The 15,850-nt window shown below is 45.7% G+C and overlaps 1 protein-coding gene across 7 annotated transcripts in view; it reads left to right on the top strand.

The window, feature by feature from the left end:
• Positions 1 to 15,850, top strand: part of ATXN7 (ataxin 7) — a 124,273-nt gene that overhangs the window by 38,075 nt on the left and 70,348 nt on the right. For 6 of the 7 annotated variants that reach the window (XM_081072892.1, XM_081072889.1, XM_081072891.1 and 3 more), the window contains exons 3-4: positions 2,026 to 2,331; positions 2,558 to 2,626. In XM_081072892.1, coding sequence (XP_080929018.1) covers positions 2,037 to 2,331; positions 2,558 to 2,626 — 364 coding nt within the window. In that variant the 5' untranslated portion in view covers positions 2,026 to 2,036. Of the gene's footprint in view, positions 1 to 1,571; positions 1,648 to 2,025; positions 2,332 to 2,557; positions 2,627 to 15,850 lie in introns of those variants that run through there. The other variant, XM_081072887.1, reaches the window with a different exon arrangement.

The following is a 15,850-nucleotide window of genomic DNA, read 5'->3' as shown; positions in this document are numbered from 1 at the left end:
GCCTAATTTGAGCCTAAGATTGAGGTTCTATGTTAAGAGTTAGGAACCCTGTTGTAACCAAGGGAATTCCATGTTTTACCTGTGAATGTTTCTCATTGGTACTCTTACTCGTTAAAGCTCTGAAATTCTTTTTTGTCCTTTCAATTGTTTCTACAATTTTTTTGATTATTTTGTTTTTACTACTTATAAGGACCAGGAAGGATCCATAGTTTCACTTTTTGAAACTTCCATCTGCATGCAATCCAGAAAAAAAATTACACACATTTCTAAATCTATGAAAAATAAAAAATTCGCATTTATTTCCGAAAGCTTTTAAATTTTGAACCTAAACCAAACCCTTTCTACAAGAGCCCTGTGTTACATTGAGGTTGCAATAAAATTTCTTTACTCATTTTCACTCTTACTTGAACATTTTTATATTTCTGCAAGTTGGACTTTGTTTCTGTAGCAGAGAAGTTGGTCATCTCTATCATACCAAATGTCCTAGATAAAAACACATGAATAAACTTGCTTCCTCCCCATCTAGAGAAAGCACCTGTAAGCAAGCAGCCAAAACACACGTGCCACAGGAACGCTGATATTGCTGCTATGTGAAATATGATGATCAAAATCCTTGTTTGTCTCAGGCGTCAGATTTTTCACATCTTCATATGCTCTAGTTCATTAAGTAGCCTTTTATTTTACCATCTTTTTTACCATCACTTAAGCAAAAGCTTTGGGCACTGTGTGTTGGGGGCCGGGGGGGGGGTGTTGCTAAGTTTTGTGGGTCTGTGCTTAATTTTGTGAACTAAATGTGACAAAAAACAACAGTATTTTCTGAACACATTTTCCAGGAATGCTTTTACATTGCTCTACTTACTAAGCCCTGGGTTCCCGCTCTGCCCGAGCGAAGGCGACCATAAAGAGGGAAAGACTAAAACTCGAATTAAAAATGAATCCGATTTTTAAATGGCAAGATTTTTTTTTCGGGGTGAATGAATCACTTCCAGGAGCAATGGAAGGGGAAATGGAGAAATTTGGGGTAGTGCCTCCAAAACATGTAAAGGGATTCGCGTCAGTCTCTCCTCCATTCCACCTTACACTGATTTCCGCTGTCCTGTTTGCTGGACGAGAAGTTCAAGTCCCGCTGTGACCTCCAGTGGTGGGCATCGGGTTAACACCCGGTCTCGGGCGAGACACCTGGGACCACACCTGGGCCGCATTTCCTCGCCTGCCCGTGGTTTCGTACGAGCCTGGCGTCCGCCGGTGGACGGCTTCCCATTCACGCTTTTGACAGCTGCGCGGCCACCGCGAGCGGAGAGCTCAGTGCCTCTCGCACCAGCCCCCGCGCCCCTTGGTCGGGACCCACCGCGGGCCCGACGCCGGCGACAGGCACTGGTGCCCCGGGCCGGCCGCCTGCTTTCTCCCGCGGTGGCTGCGTTTCCGACTTCGCCCTGGCTCCACTCCGGGGGCTTGACGTGCAAACTTCGGCGGAGCGAGCTGAGAGGGAGGGACCGGCGAGGGGGAGGAGGCAGCGGGAGGCGCCTCGGCTTAAGGGAGCCGGCGGGCGCCGCCGCTCGGACGGACGCGCGGACGGAAGGGAGGAGCGGGGCCGCCGGCCGGCCCGGGGATGCGAGCGGCCTCCGGCCGGGCAGCCCGAGAGCTGGGGTGCGTTCGGGGCCCCCCGCCGCGGGCAGCCGTGCGGGCGGGGGCGGGGGCGGGGGCGGGGGCGGGGGCGGGCGCCGGCCTCGGGGCCGAGCTCCGCGGCTTCGGCAGGCGGGGGGCCCTGCGCCGCGGTGGCGGGCCGCTGGCGGCGCGTCCCCCCCCGGAGCGGCCGCGGGAGGCGAAAGCGAAAGCGAGCCCTGGCGGCGGACTTTGCGCCCGAGGCGGGGGGTGGCCGGGAGGAGGCAGCGGGGGCTGGGCGGCCGGGGGCGCTGTCAGCGCGCCCCCCCCGGCCCGCGGGCCGCGCACGCCGCCGGAACTCCCCGGCGCCTCCTTAAAAGCGGCCCCCGTGCGACTCTTTTCCCCCTTTTTGTTACATTGTAGAAGCGGAAAGAATGTCGGAGCGGGCCGCGGATGACGTCAGGGGGGAGCCGCGCCGAGCGGCGGCGGCGGCGGGCGGAGCAGCGGCCGCCCGGCAGCAGCAGCAGCAGCAGCCCTCGCAGCCCCAGCGGCAGCACCCGCCGCCGCGGCGCCTACGGCCGGAGGACTGCGGCCCCGGCGCCGCCTCCACCTCGGCCGCCGCCGCAATGGCGACCGTCGGGGAGCGCAGGCCCCTGCCCAGTCCCGAAGCGATGCTGGGACAGTCGTGGAATCTGTGGGTCGAGGCTTCCAAACTTCCTGGGAAGGACGGTGAGTGTCCACGCCTTCCTCCTCCCCACGCCCCTGGCTCGCCCGTCCTCACCTGTCCCCTCCCCTCCCCCCGGCCCGTGACCAGCCCCCTCGGGGGTCAGAGATGCTATCGCCCGGCTGGGGAACGCGGAGGTGCCCGCACCTACTCAGTGCGTGCGTGAGCGGGCGTCACACTCCCGGCCACTGACCTGCCTCTCCCCTCCTCCTGTGTGTGTGTGTCTCCTAGGGACGGAATTGGACGAAAGTTTCAAGGAGTTTGGGAAAAACCGCGAAGTCATGGGGCTCTGTCGCGAAGGTGAGTCCAGCCCCCCGAAGGAGTTTATGCAAACCCTGGGGGACGTTTCCTTGCTGGCTTCACCGGGGCGGGGAACTTGCGCCCACCTTACCCACCTTGCCGGAGGAGGAAGAAGCGGGAGGAGGCAGCATTTGGAAAATCTGGCATCCGGGGGCTTCCTGTGATGGGGAGCATCCTAAAAGCCTTCCGTGGTGCCGCGTGAGCGGCGTGGCTCGGTGATGAGCACTGGGCCCTGCGTTGGGTTCAGGTCTGACCCCTTTAGGAAGAAACAGGAGTGGAGAAAGGAGTGCTCGGCTTCTGAAAGCATTTCCACAAATGCTTTAAAGGGTTCTGGAAAGGAAACCTTGCCACCTGGAATTTTCTGCTGGCGATCAAAATGAATCTTGAACTGAAAAACAAAAAAAATGACGCCTTGCCTGTGCAGCCTTATTTTTTATGGAATTTAAGTTGCAAAGGTTCAACAGGATCATCACAACTGAGGAGCAGTTGGTCAGAATATTTTGTGAGCTGCCAAGATCAGGGAGGGGGAAAGGCCAGAACTTTATATGGTGAAACATATAAGGCCTTTGGTGCCTTAAAGGTGAAATCGGAGTCCAATTATGAGTCAGTTTTTAATACATCTTGTCTGGTAGAAGGATACTCCAGGGAAATGCCTGTAGCTAAAGGTATGCCTTGTCAGGTCAGCTGTCTGGGAAGTGAGACTTCCTTCAGATTTTCTTTTCCCTTGAATGGTCAGCCTTTGCTGTCTAATGCCTCTGCACGTTGGTCAGAAAGGACTTCTGGAGGCCACTCAACTTTAGGTTCATTTCGAGTTACTTTTTTCATTGGTACTATGGACAAGGCATTGAGTGAAGTTTGGTATCCAAAATATTGAGTGTAGATTCTTCTGTGCAATTTTATTTCTCATGTGTAGCCATTTAGTCTGGCATAGTTGTTGTCTGGGGCCCAAGAATAGGTAGAACTTTGGCGAGTAGAACATATTAAAAGTCCAGAGTTGGCCCATTATTCTTGTCTTCACATGTATTTCTTGTTTTTAGTGCCTGTCTTTTCTTCACATTCACTATTTCGGTTTTTTGAATTGGCCACTTGTTGGCCTCTTGGCACTAGGAGAAAGAATAATTCCATTGGCAGCTCTCTGAGAGCTTCCAATTGGAACAGATTATAGAGCAAATTAGTTGATTTTGAAAATGAGAATTGCTGTTTGAGAGCAAAGGAAAGAGGGAAAGCACAGGACTTGCTGGCGATGTTGCAATAGGAAAAGTCAGTTGTTAGTCCGGTTTTAGTGTTGAATTGGCAGCCTGCCTGGACTTAAAAAATTAAAATCACTAGGTGGCAACGCTCATAGGAAGCAGTTGCAGTGGAGTTTTAGAGGACCTGACCCGCTCTGGTTCTTAGTTTTCATTCTCTGGGTGTGGATACATTTCCCATAAAGGGTGTCTAAATCTGTATGAAAACAGTGTGCTAATTATTGGTAATTTCCCTATAGAGGTTAAGTGTATTAGTGTTTCGCCGGGCAACTTGGTCTGGACTGAGACCCAGTTAATTTAGTGGCCTGGACCCAGTTTTTGCCGTATTTGTTATTTTCTTTTGGGACGTATTTATTAGCAGGTTTTATCATGAAGATCTAAGACCTCTTAACTACCTTCTTGATGCACAAAAGGGTCCTGGATTTGGTTGTGTGTCCTTCTGACCTATCAGATTATTCGTGACTGTTAGGGGTGCCATTTTTAAAAGTTGCTCTAACCTTCAGAAGATGCTGAGGTGGCCAGGTCATCTGAAACTCTGCCTGCCTGGTTCGAGTAGAGACTGAAGTCTTTAATTCAGTCAGTTCTCGACTCATTTGTGACTGGATTTTTCGGGGACAGCTTTAAAATCCAATCAGGAGAAGGTTCAGCATTCATGCAGTGGGTCTTTGTTTTTGTAGCAAACAGTTTTTGTCGGGCTTCTAGGAAATGAAAATGCATTTTTAAAAGTATCGAAAATTATTAGACAGTTATCCTTTATCTTTGGTTATGATTATCTCCTACCAAGAAATGGTGTTTTGGAATTACATCCCTACTAAATTCCTCTTGCCAGTCAGATTAAGTTGAAAATATATTTGTAAATAAATTGATCATATGAATGAAGTACTAAAAGTCCAAAACTTTGCATTTTGGAAGATGGCTAGGAATGTGGACTAGACTTCTTGAATTCTTCTCCAGTTCATGATTGCAGAGCTAGGGGTTAGAATCCTGAGTTTGAAAGAAGGTTGCTTAACTTCGTATTAGTTATTTCACCTCTCAGAATCTAGCTTTCCTTCTTTGTAAAAGGAGATGATAATACTTACCTCCCAAGGTGGTCGTAGGGATTGAAATTCAGTTAGGTTAGATACTGTATTGAAAATGACTATCGTACTAATGCCTTTCAGCCCTTTCAATTGCTGATAATCTGAGACCTGATTTCCCAATTTGTTTTTATCTAGGTCAGGGGTTTTTAACCTGGGACTTGAATGGGCTTTAGGGGATCATAGTTCCCCTGAAATTGTGTGCAAAGCACTGTATGTATGTCCGCTTTTTAGGGCAAGTGTTCACAGCTTCTCTTCTATGCTCGAGGATCCTTCACATATCTTCATCCCCCAAATTCAAAACTGCTAAGCTAAGATCTCTCTGTTCTCTCTTTTTCTTCTTGTAGCTTATTTTGTTCAAATCCCTCATGGCAAGTCTGCCCAAGGGTTAATGCTGTGGAAGAGGTTGGAATTATTGATTAATATGGAAATGAGATTATTTGTGGTTTAGTTGATGGATCATTCCCTCTTCCTATTAGCATAGGTAGACAGATGTTAGGATAAAATTTTAGTTATCTTTCAGAGGTCAGTCTGTTTTTCATCTGCATCCTCATACTTTTATTTCCTTGTTTTCTGTAATTTGTAACATTAGTTGATCGCACAGTTGATTTTAGTGGAAAAAAACTGATAATTTTGATTTTCAAATGGCTAAACTCAAAAGACGAATTACCTTTTTTCTAGGTGATTTGTGAAATTTTAGAGTTCACAAAATTATGTTTTGATGAAATTGATTGGAATGAGTAACTGATTAAGGTTTCCGTATTAGTGCCTGAAGATGTAGGGCGCCTTTAAAAATGAAAACATTAAATGCCTTAATTTCATGGCAAATTAAAACAATATATATGGTGTCCTCGTGGAAGTTAAACTTGTAACTGGAAAATGATATTTTCTTTGGGATGCTATCCCTAATTTCTCTTAACCCTGTTGTACAATATTGAAAGTACCCCGTCCTTCCCCTTTTTCTCCAAACACTCTGTCACCATGGTAGCATGTATTACGTGTTGGCCTTTCACAGAGTGGAAGCTCCCAGAGGACAGGGGCATGGCTGATGGAGATATATTTAGCTTCTGCACAGTGTTTGTGCTTAGTAAATATTTGCCCCCAAAATGAATTAATTGGGCTATCAGAAAGATTGAACGGGGTCACGGGAAGATGAGGGGTTCGAGTGACCAATTTTCAAAGGTATGATTCTCCAGGAAGGTGTGCCTTATGGCTCCAAGGGAGGCCAGAGGCTGTCTTTCAGCACCTCCTATTGCTCTGTTCTGAGTTTAGCACTCCATTTACACTTCCCAGAAAGAGTGCAGACAGGACATCACCTCTCTTATCTCTGATATTCAGGCAAAGGAGGAGGATGGCAACCACGTATGATATCCACACTTGATGACAGGTGATTTTTCTGTCATAATAACAGGGCCATAAGTGAGCCTAGGGCAAGATGGAAAAGAGGCTGGTTGGCACCTGGTTGGCACTGACAGGCGGCTAGGATTAAAAAAAAAAAAAAGACTAGGGACGTGGGTAGCCGCAATCAACACAGACTGAGTCAACATAACAATACGAACTTTTCTTTCCTAGGGAAGAAAATAGTTCCTAGTGGACTGAAAATAAATAGGTGTTTGTGTGAAGTACTGTTAAAGTAACTAAACCCTCTCCCTGCAGTGAAGAACTTTTTTACTTTTCTTCAGGGTTTCTCTTGTTTCCCCCCCCCCCCCAACTTTTCGCATGGACAATTTGAAATATACAAAAGTAGAGCAAATGTTTTAATGAGCCAGCCTCCTTGTGTCTGCCGTACAGCTTCAACAACTGAGCCATGGCCCAATCTTATATCGTCTCCTTCCCACTCCCCGCACTGAATCAGTTTGAAGCACGTCTCAGACATATCATTTCTTTTGGTTTCCTTTTTTATGTTTCCACGGACTTCAGTTTGTCTCCTGCAAAATGGAGCGTTAAAGTGCTCTGCACCTTCTTTTGAGGCAAGCCAGGCTGCCTTTCTCATCTCCCCCATGGGTGTTTAGGGTTCTGCAGGTGGCCATGCATGCAGTCAGCCGACATCTCAAGTAGAGGTCGAAACTAAGCCCCCGACAGGAATCAGTGAGACCAGGTTCACTGGTCAGAATCGCATTAGGACACATTTAAGGAGTACTCAGGCGAGTGGGTTGCACGTTGCCCACACTTGATGCTCCCGGGATGAGCATCATGGCTGCAGTGATGGGGGCCGCATCCTTGCCGACAGTTCCTGTATGTAACTTTGCTTGTACAGTCTGCACTAACCCAGGAGTGAAAGAGCCCCTGAAAACCTAGAGAGACACTGACTCCTACAGTAGAAAGTCTTTCTGATTGTGGCACCTTGGCTGTTTTAATGCAAGCGACAGCCTATGAGCCAAATCCTACTTGCAGACTCGCTAAGAATAGTTTTTACATTGTTCAATGGTTGGAATAAAATCTCAAAAGAAGATGATTATTTCATGACATGTGAACAATATATGAAATTCCGATGTCACTGTCCATAAGTAACATTTCATTCAACACAGCCACTGCCATTCATTTACTTAGTATCCGCGGCTACTATCTCCATAGGATGGGTAATGGAGTTGAGTAGGTGCTGCAGAACATACAGCCCACCAAGTCCAAAACTCACTGTCTGTCTCGTTACAAAAAATGCTTGCTATTCTTATCCTGATGGGTTCCTTGGGTAATGAAGGGAAATTCATTCTACAGAATGTGATTCTCGGACTCTGAACTTTCTGTTTTGAGAGGGTGAATCTTCAAAATTGTAAAATCCACTATTCTTAAACCAAAAGTTTATTCAGTATTGAAGAAATAACGTTGAGCTGGAAGTGAATATATGGAGAGAGAAACAGTTTTGTGTAAGAAGGTACCTGTCCTTGTTTGCTGTTGTCATTCACTGCCGCTCTTCTAGGGCATATACCTGTTTGAGGGCAATTCAGATACAGAGCAGTGCAGAGCTGTTCTCCCCCAGCGTCCAAGAGCCTTGGACTCAGGATGGTGCTTGGCTTCTATTAAGTCCCTGGATGGTATGTAAATATTCTAGTGAAAGAATCTATAACTTGTATGGGATATTTGAAAGGTTGCCTGATTCACATTCTTCAGAATTTCTGTCCTTGAGTTGGCTCAGAGAAAGGGAACCCCTGTTGGAGGTCTTGGGGGTTATAAGGTGGATTCACCAGGAAACATCTGCATTTTGATCGATGAAGAGGGCACACAATGCCCTTAGATCACACGTCTTTGTGATTTTGTACTTGCTGAAAAGTGCAACACTTGGCACAATCCATGCTGAATTCCTCAACCCTCCAGGCTTCACGTTGCTGGAAACTATGCTTGTTACCTGTAATAGGATGGGATTCCCGAGTTGTACTCCATTGTGTACAACTCCATGTACTCCATGTACACCTCGGATTCCCGAGTTGTAGTTTGATTGGTTCTTGTAAACTCTGATCTCAGGAGGGAAGCACAAGGAGTTTATGTGTCATTATTGAGTAGGACTTACATCGTATGTCGTCTCATTTCTTCCTTATAAGGACATCCTGCTCCCTCATGTCCTCATCTCACAATGTTCCTCTGTGTATGTGGACACTTCCAGCTTCGGGAGCACTTTTACTGAGTGCCAGCACAGTTTTACTTTCTGGAATCTTCGCAGCAATCCTTTCATCTAGGTGTTACCATTATCCCCATTTTACAGAGGAGGAGACTGAGACTCCGAGGAGTGAGGTACCTCAGTGAGATCACAAAGCATGTAAGAGGCCCTGTAACCCAGATCTGCCTAACTCCGCAGCACATGTGCCTAACCCTCTGCTGTGCTGAGCCCATTCCAGAAGGTGCACGTGCTTCTCATGAACTTGAGCAGGTTGCGTGACCTTTGTTATTCTATCCTCAGCTATGCATACTGACCTTTACAAAAAAAAAAAAAAAAAAAATTTAAGTAAAAATACCAGAGCCTTTTCCTTGCTGTGTCTTACAACAGTCTGTATGTTGTATTTAGCAGTTCTTTTAGAAAATCTTTTCTTTGAGGGGGAGGGGAAGCATGTAGTTTGTATTAGAAGTAATTGGCTTTTAAAAAAAGATTAAATGAAAGCTAAGGTTGTAGCAGATAGCAAACAATCATCTGGGATTTGTGCCATTAAAAAAATCCTTTAAAAAAAGAGAAGTGAAATTTCACTATTTAAATAGCATTTCAATGCAAGATTGCTTTTAATCACATTGATATTCAAAGTTTATGGCAGTATTTCTAATAAATGTGCCCCTCTGATTATTAAAGTATTTTTTGATTGAAGTTCTAAGGAGAAAAAGAAGCCTGTTAGTAGACTTAACAGTTGGAGTTACCATACTTTTGAGAGAAAGGCAGAGGATTACATTTATATTCATCTTGTACAGCAGGGATTATTATAAAGGAGCAAGAGAAGGAGAAGAATGGTTTTTGCATTTCAGGCACTCATAATATAAAACGAGATTAAGTGTTCTTATTCTGTGTAATAAAGACCCTGCTAACTTGAAATGCTTTTTCTCTTCTATGTAAGCTTGTGGTAAGAAAAAGTAATAGTTCATTATCAATTAGATTCACAATCTTAAAACAGAAAATACTCCCCTCCCAGATTATACAGATGTGTTGCACAATCCTGAATTCTAATAATGCAGTAGGAAAAAAAAAGAAAGAAAAAGAAGAATGCTTTTAGTCAATGGTTCTTAGGCGTTTATATTTTAAGCCAGGAAGTTTCTGCAATAAACTGAGGACCAAACATAAGGTTGCCAGCATTTTATAATATGTATAATTAGATACATATATAATTCTTACCGCCTTAAAAGTGTGAGGGCCATTATTTTGAATAAAGGACAGTCCTTTAAATTTGAAGAAAGTTTAGGTTTAGGGAAGACTCATTGCACTGTCCTTATTTCTCTTTTTTTCTTTTTTGGACTTTGTGGAGATAAGTATGTATTTTGGTGTTTGAGAACCACTGCTTTAAATCAATTTCCTAAAGCACCTTCCATGCAGCCTTGCTTCTGTGTGCTATTAGTAGGTGTTATGCAGAAAAGGGGTCCCATGTGCTAAGTCTGCAAAAGGCAACTTGAAGAGGGAGGCAGTACTAGAAACTCCGGTTCTGGTATTAGACAGATGGGTTCAGATCTTTTCTCTAGTAGGTAAATGACTTAAGGGAAATTCCATAGCTTTGCTAAGCCTCAGTTAACTTACCTGTAAAATGGGAATAGTGGTGGTTCCTCATAGTGGTGGGCAGGATGAAATGGTATAATGCAGGTCCAGCACTTTGTACAGTGTCTAGCAGAGTAACTATTCAGTAAATGTTAGTTGCTAATGTTGTTATTTTATCAATGAGAATACAGTGTCCTGAGCAGGCCTCTAATCAAGGGGGCAGCCAGGACTCTCGGGAGCAGCAGGAAGTGAAATGCCAGTTTTCTTTTAGCAGGCAATATGTAGGCAGTGAGAGGAAGCATGCTCAGGATAATAGACAGTAGTACATGAACCCCAGTTTCAGACTTTCTTGGACTTAGTAAAAAGGAGAAGTGGGAGTTGACATTTCTTGTTTCCTCCTTCAGTCGTCTGTTTACTGACAGAGAGAAGCCCGATGTGCGTCTTTCCCTTCCCCGTCCTTGTGCAGAGTTGTGCTTGCGTCTGTTCTGCAAGCCTGTAGTTTGTGTTTCTTTAGAGAGCTTCTTGTAGTGTTTTACAAACCTTTTTTTCCTGGACAGGAAAGGTAAATTACAGCCAACAGAATAAAATCATTCTTTCTAAGTTGGGTATTGGATCAGAGATAACTGAGGCTACGATTACATGGCTTTATGTATGCCTGGTGGTAGTCACAGGGTTTTCTGTCTGAGGAGGGAATTTAGAAAATTGTCTTTTCAATTCTTGGAAATTTCCATTTTAACTTGAAGCGGTTCTCCATTTTAGTTACCTTGTTCTCTTTGGAAACAATAGAGACATATTTTTAAATGGGAAGAAAACCTTAGTAGTATTATGGAAGTTAATACATACTTACTGTAAAGATTTTACTGATAATGGAAGTATGGAATATGAAAGCCTTCATTCTCTGTAATCCCACTCTGGACCAATTTTAAATCTTCAGTTGTAGGACTTGGACTCCGGGCTTCATGATGATTGAGGACACCCATGTAAGTCCTTGGAGCGCTTACTGACAGGCAGGACTGAAATTGTTCAGCCTGGTCATTTCACTTCCTGACAACATTCAGACCCTGTTGTTGGGCAGGCCTCAGGGTAATTTGCCCAATGGGATTCCTGCTTTGAGAATCCTCTGGCTATTTCACCTTAATTCATTTATCTTTCATCCCACAAACATTTGACAGGTGCATTCTCTGTGCCTTTTGCTGGACTAGAATCCGAGGGTACAACGGCAAACAAGGTAAGGCACAGCCCTACCTCCAGTTCAGGCATAAATATTAGCAAATATTTATGGAGTTACCCACTAGGTGCCAGGTTCTTGGGTGGGTGCTGGGGATAGAGTGACACAGTCAGAGAGAACCCCTGCCCTCTAGTGAAGTGAGACACAGTAAATACACAAACATTTCTCAAGGACATTGAGTGCCGTAAAATCAATAAAGTAGGCGAATGAGTTGGGAGTGGGGGAGGGAGGGTTCTAACTAACATGACCAGGAAGGCTTTTCTGGGACTCTAACATTTGAGCTGAGATCTGAATGATGAGAGAAAAGTGGCCACTGGGTCATCTGGATGGAGAAAGAAGTATGTTCCAAGCAGAAGGCAAAAGCAAATACATGGCCTCTGACTGAGATGGGAGTGGAGAAGAGTGGAGGTTAAGGAGGCTCTTGAAGTTCAGATCACGGAGGCCAAGGTCAGGCATTTCGCTTTATCCTGAGGATAATGGGAGTTGCTGGGGGGGGGGGGTAACTTCAGCTGGAGAGTGGCCTAATTTAATTCCTAATGTGTGAAGACCACTGGCTGTTATATGGTGAGTGGATGGGGGCAGGGTGTAAGGACGCAAAGCCTAGGTGAGAGGTGATGGTGAGGTGGATGCTGGTGACAGTTGTCCTGGTAAGGATGTGTTTTGGAGGCGAGATTGATGTAATTTAGTGAAGAATTGCATGTGGATGAGGGAGAAAGGTAAGGATTGGGGGCTGAAGCTTGAGAGCCCAGTGGTACCATTGAATGAGCCGAGGAATGGCAGAAAATGTGGAGACTTGGGTCAGGAGCTCTGTTTTGGGCCACACAGTGTTCGATGAACTTCCTGGGTGTTCGTGTGTATCTGTGGAGTCGGAAGTTGAATGTAATCGGGAACTTGGGGACACTGGGTGAATGTGCCTCATCAGTGTACAGAGGGCATTGGAAGCTGCAGGAGGGGAAAAGTTCCAGTATGGTGCGAAGAGAGGCAAGGGCTGAGCCGCACTGAGGGGGTGGTGGTGAGGAGGGGTCTGCAGAAGAGCTGAGGGGTCTCCATGGAGGTGGGAAGGGAAACAACAGGAGTGTGTGGTGTAGAATTGCAGAGAAAACCTGCCCGTGTCCGATGTTGCTGTGAAGTGGAGAGCCAGGCCGGGGAATGACCCTGGTCTGGAGACGAGGGTCAGGCAGATACCTGATTGCAGGGGCTTGCGGACGGAGCTGAGGAAGTAGAGAGGGCAAGAGGAGGCAGGTCTCGAGAGTTTTGCTTTGAAGAAGAGCGGAGAAATGAGGCAGTGGCAGGATGGGGCCATAGATAAAGGGAATGAAGGGAAGGTTTATTTTGTTTTGTTTTTTGTGCATAGTATTAGGACATGTTTTTCTGCCTGTGGAGATGATCCAAAAGTGAGGAATAAACGAACTCGTGTGAGAGAATGGCTAATCGTCAGGATAATACCTTGGTTTGGGGAGAGGGGTGGGACTCAGAACCCAAGTGAATGTGTTAGTTTTGGATAGAATCGCAGACTTCCTTCTGTTGTAATGAGAGGAAAAGCATGTGGGCCAATTGCAGGTGGGGATTGGGAATTATGGGAGGATAGGTAGGTAGTTCTTTCCCGTCATTTATGTGAAGTAAGAGAGAAGTTAGGAAGTCATCAGTTGAGAAGAGGGTAGGAGGAAGAATTTTGTCTCTTTTTCTCAAAACAGACACAGGGTTAGCCAAGTAAACAGGGTGTCATGTACCCTTTAGAGGCCTCCAAGTACAATTAGAAGGAACCCAAATTTCCCAGTAAGGCCTGTGAGGCTTTGAGTCGTGGTAGTGAGAGCCCAGAAAATCAGGAATCTCAACACCCTGAGGTGGACTGCAATCAGCACGGGGTGGGGAAGGAGGGAACAAGGAAGGAAGGCTACCTGGAGGAGGTAAAGGGGAAAAGTGGGGGCCTGCGAGACGAGGATGGGAGCACGTGTGAGGTGTGTGTGGGGTGGGGGGAGGACATCCGGAGGCGAGCCTGGAACTTGGCTGCAGCCCTGGGGGGGTGAGGGGCAGGGCAGGGAGCTGGATGCAATAGGAGGCAGGTCGTCCCAGAAGGCAGTTGGTGCTTTGTCCAAGGCTGGGCTTTGGAAGATGAGCCTCGCAGTGAGGAAGTTGATTGGGGGGTGGCCAGGATGAAGTTGGAGGCCAGTGGCGCATGAAGCCTGCCTCCTTCTTGTGATGTCCTCAAGTGTCTAGGTAATGAGAAACTGAGGAAGTGACGATTGTTTCTTCCTGATAAAACCCTTTCACGGTTTCTGTTTGTTTGCATTCAGTTTATTCAGCATGTATTGATTGAACTCCTACTTCGTGCTAGGTATTCAAATTTTCAGAAAAACAGCCAACATTCTAGAACTGCCCTCATAGAGCTTCTATTTTAGTGGGGAAGACAGGCAACAATTTAAAGAGAACAGTGAAATAGATATTAGGTGGTGATGAGAGTTCTGGAGAAAAAGCAAGGGTAAAATACAAGTTGAAAGAGGGTGAGAGGAGTTTTCTGAACCCAGATTTGTGGGCTCTGAAGGCACGAGCCATGTGGATCTCCTGAAGGAGCCTACAGGCAGAAGGGATGACAAGCCCAGAGGCTCTGCTGGGAGAGGATCCCGAGTGGCTGAGGACCAGCGGGCCAGGGTGGCAGGAGGAGTGTGGGGAGGGAAGTCGTAGCAGTGCGAGGCTGAGGGCTTGGGGGGGCGAGTCGAGAAGGCGATCACACAGGACCCTGTAGCCTGTTCAAACTCCTGTTCCCTTTCCTGTGGCCCAGAGGTTCTGCTCAGTCCGGCCTCTGCCAGCTTATCCATCCTCCTCCTCTTCCATTTTCCCCTTTGCCTGCTGCGCCTCAGGCACACGGGCCTCCTTCCAGTTCCTCTCTGTCACTGGGGTCTTCCCCACTCTGACCCGGTACACATGCCATTCCCTCTGCCTCTGCTTCTCCTCCTGCCCCCACCCCTGCTTAGTTCAGGTGTCACCTCCTTAAAGGGTCCTCCACGTCACTGTCTTTCACTTTATAGCCCTTATCAAAAGTCCTGCGGTAGTATCTTGTGTTGCTATAAAGCAGCCATTAATCTTGCTAAAATGTGTCATTACTGTTAGATTTGGGGTTTCAATGCCTGGGAGGATGAATTAGGAGAAGTTTTTACATAGGTCTTGGCTCAATTTGCAAAATTGACCTAAAGGGGAAAAAGACTATAGACTTCCCACTAATGATATACTGTAGCTTCTTGCTGGGGGCAGGGCGGTAGTGTTCCCTGCAGTATCATTTTATTCCCTGTCAGGTATTAAGTTTGATAGAACATTGTTCATCTCTGTTCGCAGAGTTCTAGCACCCTTCTTTTGGGGAAGGAACAATATGCTGTGAGGAGAGAAATGGTTTGGGTTTTGGAATAACTAGTTATGTATGAATAAATGAATCCCTCTGTTACATCAGTGGGGTTTTCTTTCCCAAGATAATCAATCTCTGTGCTTTTGTCGGCCTCCAAATAGGAAATGTATTTTCTCCCCTCCCCTTATTCCTGTTTCTAGGCCTTTTTCTGTTTCCTCTGATGAACTGCTCATACTGGAGACAGGCGCAGAGTTTGCTGTAGATTTTGTGTGCTACTCTTTCTATTCCTCTTACTTTAGTCAGCTCCATGTCTGATGAGCTTTTCATTGTTAACTGGCAGCTGCAGTGGCTATTTCTTTAAAAGATCTTGTGTTCAGTAGATGTTTTCTTAAAATGTGGTGGCAGTTGATGAAAATAATCTGTGTTGTGAGAATTTATTATCTGTCTATGAATTATAGTGTTCTCATTGAAGATGTTGTGATGCCAGGGTAACAAATACACAACGAATTTTTTTATAATTTGAAAACCAAACAAATTAATAAAGTTGGGAAGCACGAGTATTCGTCAAATGTCGGGCAGGTCTGATGAAATTTCACAAAGATCCTCTTTTTTTCCTTACTAGTAATCCTGAAATAAAAACAGCTCCTTAAATACAGGATTTTGATAGATGGCATATAAGAATTATGAAAACATGTCAAATCCTGATAGCCATATGGTTTGCATACCTGTTTTATTTAAGAGTGGGAAAATGCTTTTAGAAAGTATTTGAGAACCTGAAAAAGTAAGCATCTTAGCCCATCCCTGGTAGTGAGTACTAGTAATGATAGTGGGTCCCATGGTTTGAGCACTCCCTGTGTGTCTTCCACTGTACTAAACGCTTCACCTGATGCCCACTTAATCCTCACTGCAGTGCTGTGAAACAAGTGCTTACGTTATCCCCATTTGAAAGATGAGAAAACTGAGTCTACGCAAGTTAACTTGCCACAAATCACACAGTTTACAAGTGGCAAAGCTGGGATTTCTGGTCTAGATAACTTCAAAGACAGATGGTTCCCTGATTTGTCAAATTAAAAGGGCTAATTTCTGCTTGTTGAGCTGCCATTTATGAGGAGACACTTGAAATAGGCTTTGATTTATTGGTAAATAATGTACCAGCACATTCTGGAGAGCAGTTT

Source organism: Rhinolophus hipposideros, assembly GCF_964194185.1.
Source record: "Rhinolophus hipposideros genome assembly, chromosome: 14".
Taxonomy (NCBI): Eukaryota; Metazoa; Chordata; class Mammalia; order Chiroptera; family Rhinolophidae; genus Rhinolophus; species Rhinolophus hipposideros.
The sequence above is the reverse complement of the archived record's forward strand: the minus strand, read 5'-3'. Positions and strand labels throughout refer to the sequence as shown.